Genomic DNA, 26,880 nt, shown 5'->3' with positions numbered 1-26,880 from the left:
GCTCCTTCCACGCGGAGGAAGTTCATACTATTAATGTGTTGTCATAGTACATATACCTGGTCGTGCATCAGAACAACTCAGAGTGTTTCTCATAGACGAAAACAGCATTTTCTGCACCTCTTCTGACATCCCCTACATCCCACATGTGCCCACTACCTTCTCTCTCAAACTGTCTTAATCAAGTTGAACTCAGAGCATTTGTTCTCAACCCGTATTTAGCTTGAAGGCTTCCGTGTCTGTATCAGATCTGAGCATTGGCCGTGTGCTCAAACACATCTTCCTTCTAATCTTATCAGTTGGACTAATGCAAGGTATTACTTCTCCCTACAAACCTTGATCTGCTGATTCTTCTCTGAATGATGAAAACGCACTCTGATTTCAAGCAGCTCCAATTCTTACACCACTACAAGACTTGCAGAATGAAAAACCAAGGCTTAAGACCCAGATGAGCGAGTTCACTCAGTAAACTGGGCGAGTAGTGCAGCCAGACAGCTTGTGATGCAATTATGTCCTTGATGCCACAGGATTCAGATTCTTTCAGCTGAAGGGGATGCAGGCAGCACTGTTCCATGTTCCCAGTTACATGAGCAACTGCAGTCTTGCTCTTTTAGAAGATTAAGATGCATCATCACAAACAGCACATTTGGTTTCCAAGAACCAGTTAATGCACTGCCTGGATGACAATGTTTACCTGCATTGTAAGCTGCAGGAAAAGAGGCATTTCTTGCATTTGTCTGATCCATGGATATGCAATACTCTGTCAGCAGTCTCATTTCAAAACAACACAAAATCATGGTACTTTCTTAAAACATACACTCTATTAGTATTACACGCTTCAGCCTCTATGCATTGCAAATGTCATAGGCTAGATCTGATAATCCCTTACTTGTACAGCCAGAAAGGGACACATTTTGGTTTATTTCCATAAATATTTCAAAAGCTTTTTCTGGCTGAGAAACAGAAAGCCTCTTCAGTGGTTATTTCACCCACAAGAATTGGATTTCTATTGCTTGGATAAAAGGAAAGTTGGAGGTTTTGTTGTTTTGTTTTTGGTTTTTTTTTTTTAAACTAATTTCCACATCTTAGCAGTGAGAACATATTTTACAACTTATGAATATGTGAACATTGTTTTAAATATTGAAAATGTGCAGAAAAACAGTACATACATAAAATATGACAGAAAAGAAATTGTATGTTGCTAGAACACCATTCTGTACTCTTACAAAGCCCAGTTCCTAAGCCCAACCATGCAGCCCCAAAAGGGCCCTTTCCAGATCTCAGATCTGGTCCTTGTGGTACAACCAAGTATTAAAAATGCCTCCAGTCACCACTAAACTGTAACAATCAGATGCCAACCTCTGGTTAAAAACACACAGAGAAGAAACCAGGATGGAACAAGGGTTCCATGTTGGTTAGCAACACCAGAAATCTGAGTTCATCTTTCTTCCCCCTCCCTTTTTCCCACCCAGAGACTGCACTACTTTAAGTGGAGAAAATGCTGCTATTTCTATGGACAAGTCTTGAAAGAAAAAAAACAAAGTAGCCTTCTGAATGAATGGGAGGGAGAAGCAGGAAAAAGATCCAACTGAAAACTGGGAATATCATACAATCACAGAATGGCCTGGGTTGCAAAGGAGCACAATGCTCATCCAGTTCCAACCCCCTGCTGTGTGCAGGTCGCCAACCAGCAGCCCAGGCTGCCCAGAGCCACATCCAGCCTGGCCTTGAATGCCTGCAGGGATGGGGCATCCACAGCCTCCTTGGGCAACCTGTTCCAGTGCCTCACCACCCTGTGGGTGAAAAACTTCTGAATACAGAACACCAGCTCCTTGCATGAGCTTTGACACAAAGGCCTGCCTTTCCCATTCCAGCCCATCTCAGGGAGTGACACCTTCCTCTGACTGACTATTTCTCCAGTGCAGCACTGCTGTCCCATTGCCACTGAGATTTTTTGCCCCTGTGCTGCCCACGTAAGGACTAAACCAGTCTGACATTTGGAACCACTAAGGAAAATAAAGAAATCCGCTTCAACAGGAAGCCCCTGGAGACAGATGGAGAAACCAGCACAGTGCCCTGCCCAGCCCCAGCAGCCCTCAGGGACCCCTGCACCACCCAGCAGCCTTCTGCCATCAGCACAGCTTCTCAGGAATCCTCGCTTCTTTTCCTCGTGCTCAACTCCTCCCAGCCAACGACTCCCTCCTGAAGCAGCCCAACACCCCGAGCTGCAGCGCGAGGCCCCATCTGAGCTCTCCGGGGAAGAGCTTTTGATGCAGTCACATTCACACCGAGCCATCCTGCAGCTTTTTCTTTCCTCCCTTTCCACTCGCAACATTTTTTTAGCTAATTGGCTCCAGAATTTATAAGGCTGGTGACAGCAGCCCGGCTGCGCAGGCGGAGCAGGAGGAGGGGAGGCAGCGAGCAGCGCAATGCTGCCGGCACCACCTTCTGTTGCACTCTCAGTACTGCTGCACCGCTCAGAAAAATAAAATAGGAATCCAAACACGAAGCTCAACTCACCACGTTTGAAAAGGGGAAAATTAAGCAGACGGAGGAGGGGGGGGATGCAATTACAGCAGGAAAAAGAAAAAAAAACCAACCACCCCGCGTTTCACCATTAGCATCGCACAATAAGAAGGTTTGTCAGGCACCGGTTTAGCCTACACATGTTCACATCCGTCAGCATTTCCATGATAAATCCTAATTTTCGCCATTGTTGATCACATTGAACTCAAACTTGGTATGCAAGTTTTTAGCACAGATGCTCAAATAAATTATGCACATTAGTCATTTAACTTTCAGAGCAGCAAAAGAAAGCTGCTTTTGGGTGGGGAGGGGGGCTGACTGATTTATGACAAGTTTGGGGTTTTTCTTTTTGCCTTACGCAGCTAAAGAAGACAAGGCGGTTCATTTCTCGTGTTGATTGAACATATCCAACAGCAGGTCTCTTGTACAAGTGGTAAAGCTTGGATATTAGGAAAAATATTTGCAAGTGGAACCCACCTCCCCCAGAGTCAGTACGGAGTTTCTCCCCCTTACCACACAGCACCACAGCCCACACGTGCCTAAGGACAAACACAGCTCATTAAGAAGAAAACACACAAAGATCTTCATAATAGCTGTCTGAAGACGACACGCAGTGCTGCTGACACGATCTGGACACGAAATTGTTAAACAAGCAATCAGCCACAGGGCTGAACAGATTCCACATGCAGATACAATCAACCAATCGAGACATCCCAGCCAAGAAGAGACTTCTCAGACATAAGTGTTTTGTCAAGTATTTGAACAGGCCCTACTTCACAGCAGTTAGCAAGAGCTACAGAATTCATGTTTACCTACTGCATTACATGTTTACTTTAGACATTTTTCTGGTCAATAACATGAATTGCTACCTGGACACCTGAGGGAATGTTTAATCAGCATCTCCAGAGGAGCACTAACAAATAAAAGCTTATTCTAGTAATGGAAAGATGCACAAACAACAGGGATGCTAGCATAAACACCAACAGTCAATCACAACCCTGGAACAAGAAGAAGAAAAAAAGAACAGAGATAAATAGCTTTTGCAACGTGTTAATCATTAAAAGCAACCAGAGCACTGAAGAGATGCATTTTGCAGACCCTCCTTCCACGTCCTGGTCTCCAAGAAGCACAGTCAAACCGAAAGCAAGAAACCAAATACTACTTGTTTCTAGCAGGTTTGCACAGCACATTCTCCACAGAGCTCCAGGCTGAAAAGATGTAAAATTGTAGCTACATCTGTTCCCTGGAGACTGCTCTTAAGGCTCTCTCTATATAATTGCTTTTCAGCACAAGAGAGCAATTCCTTGAGTTCCAGAACTAAAGCTGCCCTGTTTCCTATGGGCTTCTCTCTCCAAAGGTGAATACCTACTGCAATAGACTTCCTTTCCCCACACCAACTCTTTACTTGCAGAGCCCTGACACCTAAAAAGGTGATAGCCTCACACTGCAGCAAAAAGATGCCCCTGCTGTAGCTGGATAGCAGTTTTCATTAAGCTTGCTGGGATGTATTATTCTGGGGATCTGTACCACATGCCAAACTTGACAGAAGACAACTAGCCACTTCAAAAGAGTAGAGCAGGCACAGAAATGCTCACATACCTTCACACACAAAACGCAGCAGTAAGGCACACTGCCTCACTTGCTCAGGAAATTGGGCTTTAAAAAAAGAGACAAAAATCACCAACAGCAGAGCTCTGGGCAAAATCCCACATTCTGAGAATTAGAAGCAAGTAGTCCATGTCTTGACTAAGCTATTTTGCCTTCCTGTTTCCTGCTAGAGACTCACTATTGCATGAGGGAAGAAAAATCAGGGAAGCTTTGTAGCTACTCAATATCATCATGAATAGCCAGATGTAGCCTGGAAGCTTACTGTTTAAGTATGTTTATTTGAAAAGATAGGTCACTCAATGGGACGCTATCAACTACTTTCCAGAATAAAAAAAGGCATGAAAGATTCACTTTGAGGAGGAGAGCAATACCCACCAGTCATTTTTTCATAACATTGCTCTAAATGAACACAGAACCTGCCAGCAGTTAATATTGCCCTGAAGCATTACGAATAAACATTTGTCTGGTGTTAGATACGCATACATCCCCACGTATAAATCAAGGTGCAGTGTGCCATATAGTTACACAAAAATCCCTACCTTGTCCTATATTAGACATTAAGTGCTTCTTTTGATCACAAAATAACTCATAAAGCCTATCAAAAAGCCAGCACTCCTCTCGCTGTCAGATAAAAGACATTTCACTGTAATTAAACTTCCGCCCAACTTTCCAGAAGATTAGGGGAGAAAAGGCTGACAGGCTCCATCTGTATTTGTGACTGACGCTCTATGGGACATCCAAGGAAAGGAGAAGATGGGCAGTGGATTTACAGCACGCTTCTGAGCCAGCAGCTCAGAGACGAATGGCTCCAATCTTATTATTACTCACTCATTGTCTTTTTTGCTTGGAAAAGAAGTCCCTGCTGCCTCTCTTAAAAACATTTTCTGTTCAGTGTGCAATCTCTGTCCCCTAGCCTTCAATGCTTTGGGTTTGTATTTCATTTGTAAGCGATAACACACACAGCAGGTTGTTTGGGTAAGTCAACTTTACGTGATTTATACGAATAGAGGTGTAAACAACCATCTCTCTTAAGAGAACTCTGTGAGCACTTGGAGAAAGAAAATATCATTTCAAACACATTCTAAACATCCCTTTTCACATATAAAACTGTATGTCAAAACTCACCAGGTGAGAGGAATAAACTAGCAGCACTAAGATCCCAGCATCAGGATCAAAGATTTAGTGCTGCTCTCCCTTTCTTCAGGTGCCCTTCATTCTGTTTGAGGCACTGACTTCACATTGCCTTGTATTTTACACAACACCTTGTTGGTCCAGTGTCAGTGCTGCACACAGACAAGAGACCATCAGCAATCCACTAGCAATTGTGAAGTCCAACCTGTTTAATGAAGCCATACGCCCTGTGGAAAACAGCATTACAGGAATGACCGTATGCCATAACCCTTCATTCTAGATCACCTGAAGCACACTGTGAAGCAGCTGAACCACACACCTGTCTCCAGTCCTATAGGAAGAGAAGGGACCTTACATAGCAATCTGATCCCTTATGCCATCTTTTCCAAGCCTGTCTTGTTTTTTGAAGTCAAGTCCTGCTCATGTTCGGCCACATTAGCAATCAACTCCTGTCTCACTATCAAACACCTCCTTTTATCAAATAGAAACTGAGGACTCCTCATCAGGCTGTGACACAAATAGGATGTAGCAAGTGCTCACCACGCTAACATGTAGGCAAGATGCTATCACTAGCAATTAAAATGAAGACGGACAACTGCAGTGTAAAGACAGAACACTCAGCTTGCAAAGAACCATACCAGGCCCTCCTCTGCCTATGCCAAAGTGCTCCTTGATGACCAGAAACACCACTCAGTTTGCACGCAGCCTCTGTTATTTGGGTTAAGCGACCAGCAAGCAAGTCTGCTGACCAACTGTGCTCCAGACATCCCATCCATTCTCAGTGCAAGTGCTCTAAGGAAAAAAGCAAAGAGACTGTTCATGACAGTTCAGTCTGCAACATCACTCCAATTTCTTCTACTGAACACTGAGCTTTGCATGGCAGCAAGAGGTAACCCAGAACTATCTTTGATTCCCTGCTTTAATGTCAGAAATAAACTCAGAAGCCAACTTCTGATGATGTTTCCTTCAGTAGCTACCAAATCATTAATTTTAATGGAGAAGTTTAATCAAAGCTTAGTATGATAGGCAAAATTCCTCTTGCATATGGCTCTGTACACAAATAACCACCAACTATTTATAAGTGAGATATAGAACCATCAGCACTGAAGACAGAACACATCCCAACTCGAAGCTAATGAAGTTATAGATGAGAAAACAATAGAAAGCCAAATCACTGCAGGGCTCAATCACTAGAGGGAGTCATGGTCACATATTAAGTTACTGTCATATGCAGTCCACTCTGCACACAATTATGAAACAAAAGAAAATCATCAGCTGGATCTGGGTGTCATTCAAGGGAAAAGAGAAAATTAGATTTGCTTCCTTAACAACGTTTTATTTCCAGAGACTCAAGACCTTCTCTCGGGAACTTTCAAATCATCCGTAATGAAAGGTTTTAAAAACTGTATCTTATTGCCTACTTTAAGGCAGAATAAGGTATGTGGCAGAAGAAAGCTAAAATTGTTAGTTTTGGAAATGACATACAGAGCATTTCATCAAGAAAATGCTACAATTTTAATTTAAGCAGCTTTACAGCCCATTTCACTTGAAATCAAAAAGTAATCTTAATCATGTTTTTACTTTTAAACTAAATAGGCACAATTACATCCAGCATGAACAGACAGCACCAAAAGGCTGCTTTTTCAACAGATGATTCCCTTTGGCCATTAATAAATTCAGAAAAAACACTGCTCTGACAGGCTGTGAGTAGCAGACTGTGGGGAAGAAAAACAACTCAAACATTACCGATGTTCTTTTGTTTGATCAATTATGACTTCAAGAGATTTGCTTGGTGCACTTTTAATATATGAAATGCCTTTTCTTCCCTCTAATATTAGTGACGTCTTTGTCATCCTTAAAACTCTTTACAGAAATGCAAACACTGCACTCCTGGCAGTTTACACTTGGCTAACAATTTTACAACCGACTAAATGCTTTTAAAAGCAGCAGCACACAAAGCTTTTAACACCCTGCTTGAATTCTGCCCATCATTCACAAGGCACAGACCATAAGACGACCACCTCTCAAACTAAAATCTACCACGTATCTCAGGAGACATACATGCAAATACAGCCCAAGACAAATAAAAGCACTTCCCCAGAGCTCGATTACATGTTTGCTTTATATTTAACACATTACACCAAAGGTGGAAATTCACCATGCTTCTGCAGCTTAGACAAGGCTTTGGCAATGCAAGCTGCCCAAGCACCATTTTCAAAGGTGGAGGTACTGCTTCTAAACAGGAAGAGACATCAGGGCAGAAAAAGACGTGCGCTGAGGGTGAGAAGTGCTTTCTGGCACACGATGGAATCACGTTAAGAAATGCCACGTGTTTCCATGCAGTCTGGAAAGTAAAGCTCCAGCAGACAAATTCGTTTCCTCCAGGAGATGCTCGCTCCCACATCAGTGCAAAGGCTCAGACACTCTCCAGTTTTACATACATATCCCTGCTCTATAAACCAACTGCTCCTTTTACAGTGCAGCAGTGTTCTGCCACCGAAACTACAGGCGTGCTCATCCAACACATCTATACAAACTGGTGCTCTAAGTAGGCAAATTACAGCTCTTACTGCCCTCCTGCCCCAGGATCTCTGCTTTGCACATTCGTGACGTGGTGGTCTGGGAAAGATGCTTATCTCCCCTTCCAAAAACTACAGCTTATGAAATAAAACTGGATAAACTATTCACCGCATCCTCCCACATTTAGTCTCTTTCATACTGCTAGGATTTACATGAGGAAAAAACTCTTTGTCAATATGGGAAAGAGCAATAGCATGGAAAGCTCTTCAGAGCAGCAGGGAAATCTAAAGAGCCGTCCTTGCAGTCTGAAGTCTTTATTCTCTTTCCACATGCCTTAATATGGCAGCATCTTGCTACCCAGCATCCACTACTGGTACCACTTACCTGTTTGTGATGGTAGAGTTCTGCTCTTTCAGCACAAGCTCTCTTTGCTGCAGGGCCACAATTTGCCTTGAGAGATCATCAGGCGTCCTACAAAACAAAACAGACACTTTTAACACATCACTGATTGAAAGACTTCATTCCATTTATGATTATGAGAAAGGTCTCACGAAAAGCAGATGAAGAAATCTCACCAGCCAAAGCTATCTAGTCCCTTAGGATGACAGGGTTGCATCCTTCTCCCAACATACATCAAAGCTGGTTTAATTAAAGCCATCAGTGTACGCTGTAATTACCACCCAACTCACAGCACCTCAGTATTCACTTGAACCCATAAACCAACTCTAAAACTGTAAAATAAAACAAAAAAAACCCAAAAAATTCTCCAAAGCAGGCGGTCAACATGAACATTCATACCTTACAAAGCAATCTATGGAGCAACAACCTGATTTCAGCCTGGGTTCATCACCTATCTGCAAGAAGCAGATCTAATTCATTTTCTTTCCTTAAGTAGATGTTTTCTTCCCACAGTGATTTCTAACAAGAATATACAGCGATGTGGTAAGGATAAATGCTTCCCCTTCCACAGTATCCTCTTTCACCTGCTAAAGTCGACAGGCACTTAAAAACAAAACAAAAACATCAACCAGAAAGAAATGAACTGGGCACACTTGGTCTGCCAAGAATCTGCCAGCAGACCCAGGGATTTCTGCAGACAACCTTTGCAGAGTGTAATGCCAAGTCAACAAGGTTCTGAAAAGCGTAATTCTAAGGCTCTTGAACTTCACCCACATATAGCAGGTTTATCTGGCAGATAATACCAGGCATCTCTTTTGCAATGCATTGAGGGCCTCCTCCCAGCAGAAGTGTTTGGTCTCTGCATCAATGAAATAATTGGACAGATTTTTAAATGGTCAGATAAGTGTATTTGCCTCAGTTCTATTCTCATGTACTCAGCAATTCATACCATCATGTATTAGGACTCAGAACTGAAATTAATCCAATAGTAAAATGAGACAGTATGATAAAAGCCGCAGATTTCTAGTAATGATAGCTACTGACAGATCTCCAATTGAAAGAAATCATCCTCATCTGTTAGGCAATTCAAATCAACAATCAGATTCAAGTCCAAGTTCCAGCAATTGGCAGCTTTAGGCTTATACTTATTTCTGGAGGATGTTTTCCTGGCATTGCAGACTTCAAAAAAACAAAAGTGGAGTGGCATGGATATAATAGAAAACAAAGTCACTGGGCATTGAAAGAAGAGTTAATTTCCATAAAACTGAATTTTGTTGCATGGTCCAGAACACAGACATCCCTCGTGCACAGTTACCAAACACCTTCACCAGGAGGTTTCTAACCTGTTTCTGCAGTCTACTTCCCATCCCGATCAAACAATTCAGCAAAACCCAAATTTACTCAGTTCCAAGTAGAGGAATGGCACAATTAAATATAATCAGATGTGCTTACAATCTGAAGAGAGCTTCTCTCTGAAGAGAGCTGAGGTCAGCCTTTCAAAGCACCACGTCCACCATTCAGCCCTGATTTCATGAGGTTCTGAAAATAATGCTGCATGCAGATACACCTTTATCCCAGCACACTTCACACATTCTGGCCTTGAGGTGCCTGCCTGATGGGCTAGCTGTGGAGAACCTTTATTAAAGCTCCCTCCCTTCCCTATGAAACAACCAATATCTTAATTTGGATTAAAAAGCCAAGAAGTCTGCTGTAAGAGAATCTGACAGCGGTGCTCACCAACACTACTTGCATCACTGCTGCTACTCCAGAGAAGACTGAAACCCTGCCTTCACATAAATACATCCAGATCCCCTGTGGGAAAACTGCTTCTCCACGCACTGCCCTGTGCTCTCCCTGCAAGCAGCTTCCCTCAGTGCAATGGTGGAGCCCATGCAACCCCTAAAGCACGCCTGGCTTTATGCAAGATCCTGTACGAAACCACACATGGAATGGCAGGATTCAGGAGCAGCACGTTATTAGAACTGAACACTGTGCTGTGTAATTAGCAAGATAACACTGAAAACAAAAGACAAAAGTGGTTTTCAAACGAGTGTAGATCACCTGCTGGCTCTGGTCCCATTATTCTGGGAAGCCAGAACTCTCCTCCTCTGTCCCACCACCCCAGCCTGGCACCACCTTTCCTTTGACAATAACATTTAAGAAAAAAAAAATAAATAAATAAAATCAAAACCCAAACAAATGTGAACATTTGAGACTAATTTGGAAACAAGCCTTTTTATTTTGCTCTCAACTTCAAGTCCCCACTGCTATGCTTTCTAATTTTCCACATGGAAAATGGCTTCTGCAATATTTTTAGTACTGCACACCATCAGCATTTTACAGACCCTTGCTAGAAAGCTGTGCTGAGCTGTCTTAGTTAAGGACCTATTACCACTTCACAAGGAACTGACAGTTATGCACCCAGAATCAGCTGTTGAAGTAACATTAAACCACGACTCAGTAAGCAGATGAGAATGTTTCAGAAAGTAAAAAACTGATTATATTTTAATTTATAATTTATTAGCATGTCAAGCTCTCATTGCTTCTATAAAGTGCTTCAAAATGCACAGCAAATGAACAGATTTGATTGCAGCTGGGTACCTGGCATAAGAATTACATCTTTGTCTTGTACTTCCGTAGTTCAAAACTCAATAGAAAAATTAGCACTTGGGCAATTCCTTGTGGGGGACCAAGATCTTCTCTGGTTTTTAACTTCAGTTTGGAAATAAAGGACTAATAACACACCATATTATGTACCTATTTTTGGAAGTCTCTTGAAACACTTCTCTAGTTACAATTCAACACTGACACAGGACACCGAGTTGGGTCTCTATTAAGTTGCATTAAACTGAGATGGAACATCCCCAGATTTTTGGCACAGCATTTTAGATGGATCCACAAATAGCTTTACACTCAAGCACAATTAGCTGATGAAGACCAGAGACAGAAGTCTTCATTAAGCGACCAAAGAGAATTGGGCAATGAAGGTGAGAACATAACTGCTCTATCTTCAATTCAAACCAATGCCTTATTTTGTAAACATCCTCCTTCAAAGTATAAAACCATACATGCTTTTCTATGGTGCACATAAAGCACAGTAGGATTTCAAATGCCTCCTCTCCCCATGAGGACTTTGTTCTTAAACAATTTCAGCTGTTTCAAGAGAAAGGCAACAGCATCTGAAGAACAAACACAGAACAATAACATGACAACAACAGAAGGATTCTGAAAAGGCATTTTAGTTACTTTAAATATTTCCGTGTGATTAGAAAGGCTGTGAGATGTCTGCAACAGCCTCCTCCTGTACGCGTGAAGCGAGTCCCCCAACAGCCCTCTCTGTCTGCTCGAGCTCTGCAACTGCTTCAACCCCAGCATCTCAGGTTTACAGGACTGCTGCCTGCTTTTCTCAAGCTTCACCAGCAGGTCCAGCAGCAGCTCAGGCCCCTGACTCACCTTTCAAAAGGTACAGCAAGGAACATTAACCACAACGTACAGCCTTGTCAGAATACAGCAACAAAGAGTCCTTCATTCAATCAAACTAACCCAAAGCACTGGCAGCAAACCTTTCACAGCATCCCTCTCCTCTCCCCATTGCACCCATCGCCATCCTGGTAACAGACCCAGGCTTCTCTTCATTACACTGAAGGAAAACACAGCCACTAAAACCTCGTGTCCACACCTGGAAGTTCTGAGTGATGTTTCACAACAAATCAGCCCTCTCCAGCTCCACTCCAGGCAGCTGCCTCCATTTCCTACCATTCTCATGCCTTTATCCTCCTTCTATTACTAACTGTGTTGCACTAAACCATACGGTCAGGAATCCACCATACACGATGGACACAAAATAATTGAATTCTCAAATTTCCTGGGTAATGAGGATACATTTAGTGTGCAGTAACACTTGATTAAAATGCATTGCAGAGCAATCGTTTATCTTTATTTGTTTGAATTAAGGCACTAAGAGCTGTCAAAAACAACAAAAGCAAGGTACAGTGCATGCTGTCCCCCCCCAAAGAAATGCAAGCTTATACTTTTATGTCAAAAACAAACATAGAAAATCTGAGAAGTGGAAAGCGAGTTCCCTTCACTTAAAAGATAAACATCATATTTGTGTGCAGAAGAATCAACAAATTCAATTGCTTCTTACCAAAGCAAATGTACCCATTAGCCACTTGAAGCAGAACAACTTCTTTCTAAAGCAGCATTTTAAGTGTTTAAGTGTCTTGATGATTCCAAAGACAATTTATTAATGTTTCTTTTGAAACAACTGAAAAATTAGTAATTAATCTAATCAAGCCAAAGCTTGAAAAAGGAAAAAAATGAGAGAAAACTGTTTTGGATTTCAGATAATACACTTAGATATAACATTATAACTACTAATCTTTGATGTTTCATTCCTACTTTAGAAACACAAACACCTTACCATTTGGCTGCCATTAACATTCCAGATTCTGCTCATTCCTACCTACTGCTCTAATAGCAAGCGCAGAACACACCACTGGAATCTGGTTAGCACTCACTGCATAATGGGATGCGGCCACATGAAGGGCTGAAACAGCCCTCAAAGAGAGGGAGTTTCATACTCAGTAGTTTCAAACCCATTGATTTGGAAATTAAGACAAATTATTGCTTTGTCTTTGTCTAAATCTTGACTCAGAAGTCAGGCCATCGCAGGCTGTATCACACGACGTGAGATTTATGGGTTTAAGAGAGGCCACAAATGAAACGAAAGCAATTTTGTCGAGTTTGATTAATGTGCTAAAGTTATGGGAAGCCATCTTTCCAAAAGGGATCCAGCTCACCCAAATCATCACTGTAGTCTTTCAGGCTTCTCTTCTCTGGGTGAAACTGGGGAAGCACAGCAGGGTAAGTCTAATTGCCTGCCACCATTGCAGCAGGAGTCACTTGCTTTGCTCAATACATTTTCTGCCACTGAAGTTCTGAATCAGCTTGCTGAAATCACACCTTTCAACACAGAGCTGTTAACCAGCTCAGCTCTCATCAAAATATATCCTCAAGCTGTCACTGAGCTTACAGTGATACAGCCTGAGTCAGGCACCATCAGCCAGGTGGGCCAAGCACCAGGGGCTCACATGTGAGACATAACTGTAATCTGGCCCCAGACATGGTGAGAAGCCCAGGCTGCCCCTACCATAGGAGATCAGCACCACAGCACTGCTTTGGTTTCTTTTGGGAGCGGGTGAATAATTCTATGTTCTCTTTCAAAGAACTCTGCTAACGTCAGCCTTCACCAAGATCCAGAACTGGCTATGCTTTAAATAGGAAAGATTAATGAGGAAGACAGTTCTAACTAGATAAACAGAACAAATGACACTGAGCTCTTATAACAACAAGCAGATTCCCCACTCGAGCTCAATTTGCAGTGGTGCAAACCCACAGGGATGTTCTGTAATTGCTCTGCTGTTTCACCCTATGGCATGAAGCTGACCACTTGTTTTATTCCAGTCATAGCATGTTTTGCTCTCCACTCAATTCAGCTGCCACTCTCCAGGGTTTTGCACAGAAGCTAATGATTTGTAGAATAAGTAATGAATAAAAACTGTATAGATTCTAAAGCTCTTACTTATGCTTGACATTTACAAGCCAATCAAAGCCTATTTTGTCACGGCTTGGTCTCGACTCTCTTCAGTCAAAATAAAAAAAGAGGATAAAAACAATCTCTCTGCTATTATGACGGAGATGAAATCAATTCCTCCTTGCAGCATGCACTGCTATGTCTTATCCCAAAGGAAGGAAAAGGGACAACAGTCCACATTTCAATCATGCCGCAGCACAAAAGAATTTTAATTAGTCTTTAGCACAGTTGCATAAAATGAAGCTGTTTATAAAGCCAAGAATAAGTCATTTAATATATAATTCAAGAAACACGGAGCATATCTGTAAAGCTATTAAGTATTCTGTATCCTATGTTTCTCCGATATAAGAAAATAAACAGTTCTTAAGGTCTTCCCTTCTTCCTTTTGTCGGTTATCAAGGAGCCCTAACAGGCCTATTGTCCTTACTAATCCTCACCAGCCACTGCCTTTGAAGTTCTTTCAAACTATTGTTTGAAAAAGGAGAGAGAAATCCCTCTATCAACAGTACATTCCCCAAACAGCAGCACTGCTCCTCTCCAAGTCAGCAGTGCCCAGTACCGGTACCACCTCGCTCTGCTCCACATTTGATCACATCTTATCACTACACAATTTCTTACAAATCAAAAAACAGCACCCTGCATTAAGGAGGATGATCCTTCAGTTTTCATGGATTCATTCACAGCCGGTTTGAAATTCCAAACCAATCACAGCTTTGCACTGCTCAAGACTAAGCTGACTTCCATGAATAACACTTATTTTTGCTTCTTTTCACCCCCTCCCCCAGAAAAAAACACATTAGAAATCAAGAGTAAAAACAAATCATTAAACTTCTAAAGCACATTTTAGGTACATACGAGCAATGGTGCAGAAGTAGTCAAGTTGAAAATCCTTTATAATCATTTTGGAAGTGGCTGCTGCTGCTCACATACCAGGGCAGCTATCAGCACGATCTTTACAATTAAATTTTTTCTCAATTTGCAATTTAACTTACTGACTATAATTACATATTAATGGTGATGCCAAAAGGTAATTTTTGCTGTGTAGTTTTGTAGCCGTTGCCCTTAAGATTTCAAACCCAATTTGTAAACATATTTAATAATGTAACGTTTTCTTTTACTGGAGCAGCAAAAGCCACAATAAATCTTTTATCCTTCACAAACTCAGTTTGAGAAAAAAAACTGCTGAAAAGAAAAACAATGTGAGGAAATACACAAAGTAACTTGTTTCATGGAGCCATAGCCAAGGCAGTTTTTCCTAAAGCTTCCCATTCATCAGTGCAGTTGGAGCAACAGAAGATAGTAGGAACAATTTGTTGGGGAGGGGGGGGGGGAAAATACAGCTTCACAATGGGGGATAACGTCAAGCTAATCCAAAGAACTGGAACTGAATATCTTATTCTTATCATGAGTGCATCCTAGGACTTGTGAGGTATTTGAACAATTGTAAATAGCCATAAGAAATAAGCATCTGAAATTGGAGACTGAAACACAATGATAGGCTCATTGGAAGTGAGCTCTGAATAGAAAGACGTGGCATATTTCAGAGAGAACATTCAACTGAGGCCCATCAGAAACCCTCAAGAAGATTCCAGGCCAACCACTGGGATTACACGGGCTGAGGAGGTACCCTAAAAGCCAAAATAGAAGGAATAAATGAGATTTCCAAGCAACCAAACAAATCTCTTTTTGCTCCCCACAAAGCTGAAGGCCAGCTGGGATGACTGGTTCCAATGGAAGAATCTCTGCTAGAAAACATACAGCATTCAAATTAAGTAGGAATGGAAATAAACTGATTGCATTAAAATGATCATTTTACTGAAGCTCTGCTAGCTCTAGAACGCTACATTATTTCAAAGACATTTGTAGATCGTTGGAGTACCAAGAAATCAACGAACATCAGCTTCCTTTCAAGGAGGAAAGAAAAAACATGCGAACACAGCCTTCTGGCTTAACTTCCACACGTACAGAAATTACAAACAAAGACATCATTTTCAAAGATAACCAGGGCTTCTCTCTGATAGCAAAATAAGTTAAATACTGCCCCTAGGACTGGGTACTGACAACATACATTTGTTTAACTATTGTAGCAGAGTTCACTGAATTGATGGCCTTGTTCCTTTGACGTTTCTCTGCGATAACCCTGGCAGGATACTGATTTATCTCAGTTCCTGTATTGTTTTCAGCATCTTTACTGATCATAATACTTTTCCAGACTCTTATCACTGCAAATATTTGCCAGCAGTAATACGAAATCCCTCACACAGAGCAAGAGGAAATACTATTATTGCCTACCTTCAAGTCCTTACAAGAGTCTAGGCCACGCTTTCAGCTACATATAAGATAAGAGGGATTTGACATCTCATGTTTTATTTTTATTTACATCCCATTACTATCACACACCACGTCCATATCATGCAGGAATAGGCACATTAAATTGCAACTTTAAGCTACAATAAAAGTTACTTTAGCTATTTTTTTAAAGTATAATCCAATAGCATTAGTCACAGGTGAAGTTACGGTAACAATTTTACAAAGAACGAAGAGCACACTGATAAGATGTTCAGCTGGAGCATTATTCTTCTAAACAGAAAATTGAGGTTAAGACTGTTGCTTTGATTAATTAAAAGCTACCCAAACCTCAATCGGGGATTATTTCAAAGCTTTTCACAGCAGACATCTCACCTCTAGCAGGAGCAGAAAGTGAAACAGCCTGGTTTCAGCAAGCATGGGATGCTAAAACGAAGTTACCAAAGAAGAGAAAATGCAAAGTTGATAAGTTATTACATTTATCATGGAAAAAAAGAAAACATTAGTGGAACAAATGAAGTAGAAAGAGCCTAAGGAAGACACTTGCATTGTCAGCAGCAATTTGTATTAAGACAACCCAAAGGGCTTCAGCTGCCACTGAGGCTCCATTCAGGGCAGATGTGTCATGTGCATAATTTACTTAGGGATAAGAGTAGATTTCTACTCTCTAAACCAGACCAAAAGAAAACCTAAATTTTGGAGCTTGAGATACAGAGTTTAAGCAATCTGACTCAGGACACTGAAAAAAAACCTAATTCAACTCCAATATAACAATTTTTAATCCCATGTTCATTTAAAGGATATGCAAAGTTTCCAGCTACAAAAGTGGTATCCTAAAGCTTCATTTTCTTAAATAACTTGAAGTGGTTCAGTATCAGTATGGAATGCTATTCTGATGAATGCAATACTAGTAAGTTAATCCTGAGACATGAGCTTAAATCCAAGCTTTTTGCTGAGTCTAACCCTATGTTCAACTTCAGCATCACTTCCCAGTAATTGCCTCCAAGCTTTTTACCCTTCAGAGCCCATTGCTCAGGTACCAATGGCTGCAACCCCTACCACCCACCTCTGGCCTCCTCCATTAACGAAGCACAGTCCTCCCCCAGCTGTCCATGAGAACTGGCAAGCAAGCTCAAGTTCAGCAAAATGAATTGCACAGGTCCCCAGACACACGTAAATAAAAATGAAGAAGTTTCAGATTAACAGCGCTGCCTTCAAACCCTTCCCCCAGCTCAGGGAGGATTAAAGAGGACTTCAAAGAAGCTCAAGTTCCAATTAGAACAGTGTGACCACCCCAGGGACACAAATATTCCTCTGATTAGAGAGATGCGCTCTTTGAACTGTTTTGCTAAAAAAAGCTTTCCCAACTTTAAACAAAGGCAGAATTTCTTTTTGTTTTTTTTTCCCCTGTAAAATTTAACATTCAAAGTGAAGGACAAACAACATTTCAGACCAAAAGTTTCACGGAAGCCCATCAAGACAGCAGTTCTATGCAAGTACTAACAGACAAGAGACATGCTAACATTGAAGCATCGTGGTTCCAGTACAACCAGATTCCACAAGTCATTAAAACAGAAGAACAACTCAGAGTGACATTGTTGTAACAGTGTGAGAGCCAGAGAAGGATGGCACAAAATCCCACTGCAGTTTACAGATCAGTCTCCTCAGCCCTACTCTCCCTAGAGGGCAGAGCACATCAATCCCACCTCTTTCTCAAACTCTGTTTCCTCAACATCCAACTCCCCCAAGCTGCACGTACAAAGCACTTCACATCTAAGTCCTCTGACACAGTGATATTAAAACACACCCTCTGCCTTGGAACTAAGCACTGCTTTTAAATCAGTAAAGGGAAAAAAGAGCCCTTACTATGTTTCCCACACCCAAAACCTTCCCTCCCAAGCCCCTCATTCCCAAAAATAGAGTTGGATCACACACCCTGAAAGGTTTAGCACCAAGAATGATGATTATGAGAAGAAAGGCTGGGAAAATAACCAAATCTTTAAGCACGCCACAGCGGTCAGTGCTAAGTGGATACAAATAAACCTGCTTGTGGAAGCCCAAACCCAATCACCACCATCCATAAATAACGAACAACTCATGTCACAAGGAAACTGAAGCAAAGATACACAGGAAGTTGGAACTGCTGCAGTGTAATCACATTAAAGATGTGAACAGAGACATTTCAGCAATTACTGCTCTCTTTGTCAGCAAACCAGCACTTCAGCTCAGCTGCCTGCACCAAGCACAGGGCAGCCAAAAGCTATTACAGTCTCCCTGTGCCTTTGCCACAGGCTCCCATGACTGGGACTAAGATAAGAGCTGGGCTGGTGTCACAGGCAGCTTGATATCATCTCGGTTTATGACAGCAGTAAAGTTTTAATCACTTGTAGTGCCTGCAGCTTCTAGAGGAGGCACTAATGAAATTAAACAACAGTTTCTAAAATAACAAATGCAGTCACAGAAGAGAACTACCTGTTCTCTCCATAAAGAGAAACAATCTAACATTCCTGCTTCTCACCACTTCTACATCCTCCCTTGCATCTACATTCATCTTCAAGATCTCATTTCATCACACTGTGCAGTAGAACATACAAGACCACTACAGCCAGTTGCTTTTTTGTTGGTAAATTGGCTTTGCAGAAACAACCAGACAGCAATAAAGAATTAAAAACCTCTGGTCTGGAGGTCTTCTCAGTGTCTACATCACTGAAGATCTCTCTCCTTCAGGATCTGCAGCTCCCAGGCTCTGCCCCTCACTGACATGACTGCAAATCTAACAGCTCCATGCCTGCAGAAAACATCTATCAGATAGTCTTAACTTCTCTCATTCTTCTTGAGCTTGTTTGTGAAGACAGAAAGCACTTACGAGTGTAAGTAGGAGATGTGGTTATACAACAAGTCACAGAGATCTACAGGTTGCCCAGAGAAGTTGTGGAGGCCCCGTCCCTAGAGGTGTGTGCAATCAGGCCATGTTACAGGGTTGGAGCTCAATGATCTTTAAGGTCCTTCCATCCCATTCCAAGCCATTCTATGATTTGATACTTAGAGAACAAATGCAAACAAAAGCAGCAGCCATTAAGCCACAAAACAACGTAATGCCACAGTTAGCTTCTTTCTCCCTAAGCTTGGCTGAACTCTGAAGCTTTCCTGTTACTTCCCTGAGAAAATTTTTAATGTCCTTTCACAACTTTGGCTTACATTTTGAGCCTGTGCCAGCTGAAAGCATCCTCCATCCACAGCTCAATCCTCCTTCCTCTGATGAGCCACAGCTGTCCAGATCTCCCCATTTCAGAAGCATCTCAAAGAAGCAGTGCCAGAATCAGGCTTTTTCTTACAAAACTCAAAACCTCCACTATGTTTCAAACTCAATCTCTGCAAAAACAGGATTAAAATGAAAACAAAGGCGTATGGAAATAAGTTTCCTCTGCTCAAAAGTAACTACAGAGCAGTCAGCCTCATGGCAAAGCATTTCCAGAGTTATGCAAGGAGTCCGGGGTTTCTAGAGCTACCACAATACCATTTTCTACCAGATTTACCATTACTTTTGCCAGGAAAAAAAAGCCTGCAGATGGCACACGGCAGAATGACAGAGATAAGATACTAAGAGTTTGTAACTGATGCAGGGCAAAGAGTTCTTCATGACCCCAGGAAAGAAGAGAAGTGACTGAATTAAAAAAAGCTATTCCCCTCCCTCCAATTTCCACCTTTCCTGTAAGCTGATGATCTTCTCCACCAGTACAAGTGACATTGACAGCAGTGTGAGCCTTCCACAAAACCAGCCCCACTATGCATGGGCATTTTGCTTCTCATTACACCTCCTTCCAACAGCTGAGCTCTGACAGGCTCATACATTCTCTGCTGGCATTCCTTCTCCCATAGAGAACCACACACAGCCCTGAGGGAATGGGCACAATTACTGCAGTGAGAGAGGCATATATCCTAAGAGGAAACCTTTGCTTCAAACCCAGGGAAGTACATAAACAATCCCATGCACACATACAGAGTCAGACAATGCTTTTAAAGTCAGGCTTAAAATGCTCAAACAATTTCTCAGAAAGGAGAGAAGTGAGCTGCCTATTGATTTTGCATCAGGTACTTCAGGAAAGAAGGGGAAGAGCATAACAGTTGAAATAAATGCTGCTGTCCCACCCACACTCTTCTCAGAAAGCACAAGGGCTTTAAATACACAAAATCAGTTCAACTGAAAGGCCAGTTACCTAAATTGGGCTGCATAGCAGAAGGGAATAGAAATGAGACAGAGTCAAACCACCTCCAGAATGAATTTGAGGGGAAGAGGGCACATTTCACAAGAGGAAGGGGTTTTGCTCCCACCTTCCCTCCTCCTCTCCCACCCTCCTGCAGCCATCACAGCCCGAAGAGACAGTAGAAGAGGATTCCATTAATAAATATATTTCAACTTTCTTTTCAATGGTGCTAAAAATGTATGCAAATCCATTCATAATTAGGTTTAAAAATTCCATTTCATGGGCTAATCAGACTTCAAAAAACTCAATTTTAGTTTTAATCAGATTTTAACAAGGATATTAAGTCCATTCCGTTCAGAAGAGGGAGAAACGGTGAATTTAACACAAAATGTATTCAAGCTTAGCTCTGGGAGATAATTAAATAAAATTAATTTGGCAAGGGTTGTCTGTAAATGGAAACACTCCAGACAGCGGAGCACATTCCTGAAGGAAACAAAAGCAGTTCATTGCTGTACAAATAGATACAGTGCTCACTGTTCAGGCAGAAGGGAACTGCAGCTCCTCCACAGCAGCAGGACAAGCTGGGCCCTTCAGCTGCTTCCAACAGCACAGCAGTTTGTGGAGACGATGGTAGTTATTTCCTTCTCGTTTCAACTACATCTCTTCAGCCTCTCCTCAGCACAGCAAGGATGGAAAATGCAGGAGACCACATACACAGAGCTCGTGATTTCCAGTCATCAAGAAAAGAGACAGCTCCTTGAACTATGAAATCCTTCAGTCAGCTTGGTCAGCAAGGATCTCATCGCATGTAATTTCACATCCCATAGAGTGGTTCAGATTTCCAGCTTCACACTAGAAGCATCTCACCCTCCCCAGCTGAATAAGTTTTAAAACCTTCAGTAACTGCCCCTCTCATATATCAGTTCCAAAGGACCAAATAAACATTTTATAGCCCCTGCACATCTTCATGTCCCCTTCTGCTGCTTCTTCCCCAGCTACACTGCCGACTTCCAAAGCACAAAGCACCTCCTTGACCTCAGTACTCACACCTATTCATCTTTACCTCGCTCTCGGCACTGATGAGCACTTCCTAGCCCCCTCACCTTGCCCTTTCTCCTCTCATAATCTTCTTTGGAAGAGCACTCTAGCATAGGGAATTTGTCTTACTCTTCCTTGTGAAGGAGCACAAATGCACGGGGTTACGCAAATATGGACAAAATAACTTGAGAAAAATATTAACTGTGTGTAGGTAAACGCCCCAAAGTCAGGCTGAAGAAGATTAAGACCACAAGTGACCTCAGCTCTGCCCCCCTTTGTTTGCACAGTCAGGTCCTTCAACTCCATGCAGGACTTTCATGTATACTGTTAAACATCAGCTTAACCAGCTCCTCAGAAAACGGGTGGATGATGTCAAAGAGCTCACCAATCTCAGGCACAGAGGTGCAAATCTTTGAGCACTGATGTTGTCAGATTTGTCTGACTTTTAACCACTAACATCGCACAGCAGACTGTCCAGGAAAGTCACTTCTAACAGATGCTTAACCAACAAATATCATGAAAACAAACCAGAAACAGCTGGCTCCAGGCTGCATCAGAAGAGGGGTGGCCAGCAGCGAGAGGGAGCTGATAGCCTCCCCCTATTCTGCCCTTGTGAGGCCCCATTTGGACTACTACATCCAGGCCTCCTCAGTGCAGGAGAGATACAGAGCCATGCAAAGACCTCACTGCAGCCATCCCAGTGCTTGAAAGGAGCTTACAAGCAGCAGGGGGACCAACTTTTCACATCACCTGATAGTAACAGGACAAGCGGGAGCAGCTTTACACTGGAAGAAGGTAAATTTAGGTTAGATGTTAGGAAGACTTTTTTTCTTCAGAGGGTGGTGAGGTGCTGAAACAAATTGCCCAGAGAGGCTGTGGGTGCCCCATCCCTGGAGAGGTTGAGTGGGGAACTGGGCAGCCTGATCTGGAGGCTGGCAACCCTGCTCACAGTAAGGGATTGAACAAGATCATCTACAAGGTCCCTTCCAACCTAGGCCACTCCATGACATTCTGTGAAAGTTACAGGTTTAATCAGCAGCCTCCAATTTACACTCACATAGACACCCTGTGGTTAAACAGCACAGAATATAGGAAACATATTTTACAAGAATAAAAATAAACTATTTGAAGCACCTAACTACAGTGAAAAGACTGAGTTTGAGAAAATGCACGTTTATCTTTAGCAGCTATGACAATCCTTACAGACAGGAGCACACACATTTCCCAAGACCTATGTCTACCCAACTGGAAAAAAATATATATTTCAGAGTACTTCTTCACTATTCCTCTCTACCAGCCTTCCAAATATATCAGTTATTTGGAAGTACCCACTGCATCTCTCCCTGCCAGCTCCTGGCAGGCAGGCGAGCTGATAGGTGCTCCGTCACCTTGACAAGTGGGCCAGCTCTCCAGAAGGCAGATGATGTCTTTGGCAAAGTTGCACTGGAAGCCATCAGACCTAAATGAAAGGCTTGTCACAAAGCAGGCTTGATGCCATCATCCTTGGCTGATGAATTTGCAGAAAACCACCTGAAGCCACAGAGCTTTTAACTCTGGGAATACCAAAAGCATATAGACAGAAATGTTATTTGCAAACCTAATGGTAAAATCAAGTTTAAAGAAATCATAACTAGGTTAAAGCATCATCTTCTGAACTCAGCTAGTAACAGAGCTGTAAGTAACACCAATGCCTGCCCAATGTAACTGATGAAAAGCTGATTTCTTGAGTTATATTGCACACATTCTCAAAGGCAGATAACAATTCCTGCCATTCTTAGAAAAGTGAGCAGGATATCAAGCCTTCACTGAATATCTTGAGCATCACAAAATGAGAAGGATTTTTTCACTGAAGTGGAATAAAGTCAACTTGGTCAGCAGGGCGTAACTTAGGAGATTTTGGATTTTCCCATGTTCTCCTATCCAATAAATATATCTTCCTTTCACAGAAACCAATATGCTACTCCTATCAGAACACCCCTGGAAGACACCTTAAGCAAGTAACAAGAAATCAAAAGCAATTCCAGCAGGAACGTGCTAGGAAACGGTTCCTGTGTAGTCGCACATTTCTCCCCAACAAAGAGGCACAGCAATTGTTTATTTCACTGACAAGATTGCTGAGAAAAGCATACAGAAAGGGAGCACATCAGGATGGTCAAAGCAGCATCAGAAATGCAAAGAGATGCTCAAGATCAAGTAAATGCATTCCTAGAAAAGCTGCAACTGCACCCACTTGGAAAGGTCAGACTGACAGATCTGAACTCCACCAATAGCAAAAGGCAGCAAAAGTCAAATGCTGCTGCACTGCACAGAGGCTGCTGACACTACTCCAAAACATATCATCCTCTCCCATTAACGCCACCCTGTAGCAGACATGATTTCATCAGGAGAAATGCTTCTCTGCTTGGTGAGGAGCAAAACACATGCAGAGCACCTTTCAGAGCACCAGCAGCCCTGAGGCAATAAAGAGAGATAAAAACTTGCAAAAATAAGCTTCATCAATGCACCGCCTGCATCCCACATCAGCAACAAGGAGCAAACTAAAGCTCCTTTTCACCTCTACAGCCTTACTTCCCTGCGATACTTCACAACTTTGTTACATAATAATTCAAGGTTTAAAGAAAAAGGAAGTGAAACAGTCTCAAAGCAAAGCATTTCTCTATGTATCACATGCACAGCACACACAGTAGCTCCCATCTGCAAGAGTTTGGTGGGTTTTTTTTTTACTTTAACAACAAACAACAGGTGAGGACACCAAGGAAAATCCCCACTACTGAAGTACAACCCAGGCTGCTGGAAGATAGCTAACCTCACTCTTCTGCTGCATGCCTCACTCGTTAGCCTGTGCCCTCCTATTTAGAGCAGGATTCCGTTGCCGCACACAGTGGACCAGACGTGCATTAGGAAATAATCTGATCCAATGCAGCAATGCCCCTGTGGAAGTTGCTTTAAAGTAATCACAGCCAGGATGGGAGAACCTGGAGGCACTTATCTTCTAACTCAGCAACATTTCAAGTTACACTCTAAGAAATGTTTCAAAACATGCAGTGTTTTTGCTACTAGGAGTCACGCTGATTTTTTTCTTCCCTCTCCAAACAATGCAGCCACAAATGTATACTTACAAGCATGCTCTCTTCAACAGCATAGCTTGTGAGGAAAGAAAACATAGCCCAGGTGAAGACTTGCTTTGATCACAAATATTCAGCAGCAAAAAGGTCCCAAAGGAGGAAAGACTTGAGCTTGAGGACATGGCTTACATGGTAACATTACAAGGCATTTAAGCTAGCTTGTCAGAGCTAACAGCAATTTAACGATGCTGAAAGAGTTTAATATTCATACACCTCTGTTTTCCTCCCACCCCATCTTGATGCCGCTATGCCAGCTACCCTGCGAAGTACAATTAAAACAGAAAATGAGAAATTACCAAGCTGATCCAGTACAGAACTCTGTTCTGATGTCAAACCAAAGACAAATGATTCAGGCAGCGTCATCCAAGCTACCAGCAAAATCCCCGCTCCAGGCATTGGTGTGGGTAAGTTCCACCCAGAATTGAAGCTCTTTCAAAACACTATCAAGATAACCTGCACCAAATAGGCTCAGAAAAGTGTCTGATGATGTGGATCATATCTTATCTACAGCAGTAGGTAAAGCCTTTTTAATAGTTCAGCACATTCTTTCTAGCATTCTGTTTCACAAGAGCAAAGGTCAGCTGCCCTCACCATCCAGGCTTCTGCCCACATCTGAGTTGTTGATCTTCCTGCCCCCACATTGTATATAACACGTTCTACACACACTAAAAACACCTTTATCTGTTTCCAGTTCTCAAAACCCTGATATTGAACAATCCCTGCAGCTCCAAACCAAAAACAAGTTTCCACTTATACTCTTAAGATCATCCCCTTGCCAACAGTTAGGAAAATCCGCATCCATACAGGAATGGGATTAAGAACCTTCTAGATTAAGTTCTCTTTCTACTATCTAAGCCATCTTTCATAACCTTGTGGAGCTGCAGCTCAGCAGCTATTTGTGTACTTCTGACCCCACTGGCAGCTGCCTTCCCACAAATTAGAGCCTCCTTCCAGCTGTACTTCTGGTGGGGCTACAGAGATTTGATTTAAATCCAGTGTTAGCCTTCAGCATAGATGTTTTTATTCTCCTCACCAGTGGAGCGACTGCTCCACTGACTGCTCTTCTACCTTACTTCCACTCCTGTCAGTCAGTTCTGCCTGTCCAGCTTTTGCATTTTTACGAATCCTCTGAGTTTAGCATTTTAGCACTGCAACACAATGGAAAGCACAGCAATGAGAACAGCAAGGTTCCAGGCTGCAGCAAGTGAGGGTTTGCTCAGATGCAACAGCCACAGGCACAAAAATAAAAGGAAGAAGCTGCTCACCTTCAAAAGGCCTCAGGTAGGCAGGGATCTCCAGTGAGATGCCCTCACCTCCACTGCAAACCTTCACATGAGGGCTGGGTCCTGGCTCCACCCTTCTGGTCACACAGCTGCATTCCATTGCACACACCTGAGCCCCCTGGGCTGGCCCTGCCTTCCCACCAGGTGCTCCATCAGTGATTCAAGCCATGACTCAGTATTTCCACTACAACCACACATGAATTTTTCTGCAACAAAATCACGTGCAGAAATATTAAAGAGGATCCAAAGGCTAGTCTTTAAGGAATTCTGCTCATCCATGTATTTTTCTTTCAACAACGTTTCATCTACTATTGCTTAAACAATTCTTTATACGTCCTGTAGTTCTTCTAGTCATTTTCAACCTCCCCTGATTGGTTTGTACTTTCCCAAATAGCTCTCTTGATCAAATGTTTCAGTGAAGTTCAATTATGTGAGATCTACAGTACTTTGCTTGACAAGATAATCAATTTCCTAGACAAATAAAGCTGATATATTAGCCTGGAACAATCCATATTGCTACTCCTTGATCCAGCCACAAAGGCACTGCCCTTATATTAAGGCCATGCTCACTAATACAAGGGAGTAACATTATAATAATATATGAACACTTACTGAAGCATTTTGTTTTTGTGTATTTTAAGGATGGTTTTAAAGTATTTGCTATGGTAAAAGAAAACTATTCTCAGTAAGCATCTTTAGTAACCAGTTTTACACATCTTAAGAAGTTTTCTTACAAAGACAAATTTGGAAGATAAAGTGGAGGATATTGCACATCTACATCAGAGAGAATGCACCGCACATCTACCTAGAAAATTTAGCATCATTCAGTATTTTAATCCTAAAACAGAGTTGAAAAGGTAAAATTAAAAATGAGCTAGAGATTATAATGGGTGTGGGAATGACAAAATGAGAGGCTGAATAAAAACCAAGCACAAATACCTGACATAAGGCAGCATCCCCTTCAGCTTTGCTGTTTAAATAACAATTCCACTTTTAAGGCAAACAGGATTGCTTAATGTAAGGAAAGCAACTTAAAAATGTCCGTGCTTTTGAAAGCTTCTCATTCACAGTAGAGTGAGCACCTGAGTTCAAGCCCATTTACACATAACACGGGTCACTACGTGCTGGTAGAGCTACTCTCACCC

The 26,880-nt window shown here is 42.1% G+C and overlaps 1 protein-coding gene across 12 annotated transcripts in view; it reads right to left on the bottom strand.

Moving 5' to 3' along the window:
* The window catches only part of MAD1L1 (mitotic arrest deficient 1 like 1), a 320,154-nt gene that overhangs the window by 277,053 nt on the left and 16,221 nt on the right, over positions 1-26,880 (bottom strand). For all 12 annotated transcript variants that reach the window (XM_048961389.1, XM_048961390.1, XM_048961387.1 and 9 more), the window contains exon 10: positions 8,167-8,253. In XM_048961389.1, coding sequence (XP_048817346.1) covers positions 8,167-8,253 — 87 coding nt within the window. The remainder of the gene's footprint in view (positions 1-8,166; positions 8,254-26,880) is intronic.

This window comes from Lagopus muta, chromosome 15 (genome assembly GCF_023343835.1).
Source record: "Lagopus muta isolate bLagMut1 chromosome 15, bLagMut1 primary, whole genome shotgun sequence".
Lineage (NCBI taxonomy): Eukaryota > Metazoa > Chordata > Aves > Galliformes > Phasianidae > Lagopus > Lagopus muta.
Note: the sequence above shows the minus strand (reverse complement) of the source record. Positions and strands in the feature narration are given on the sequence as shown.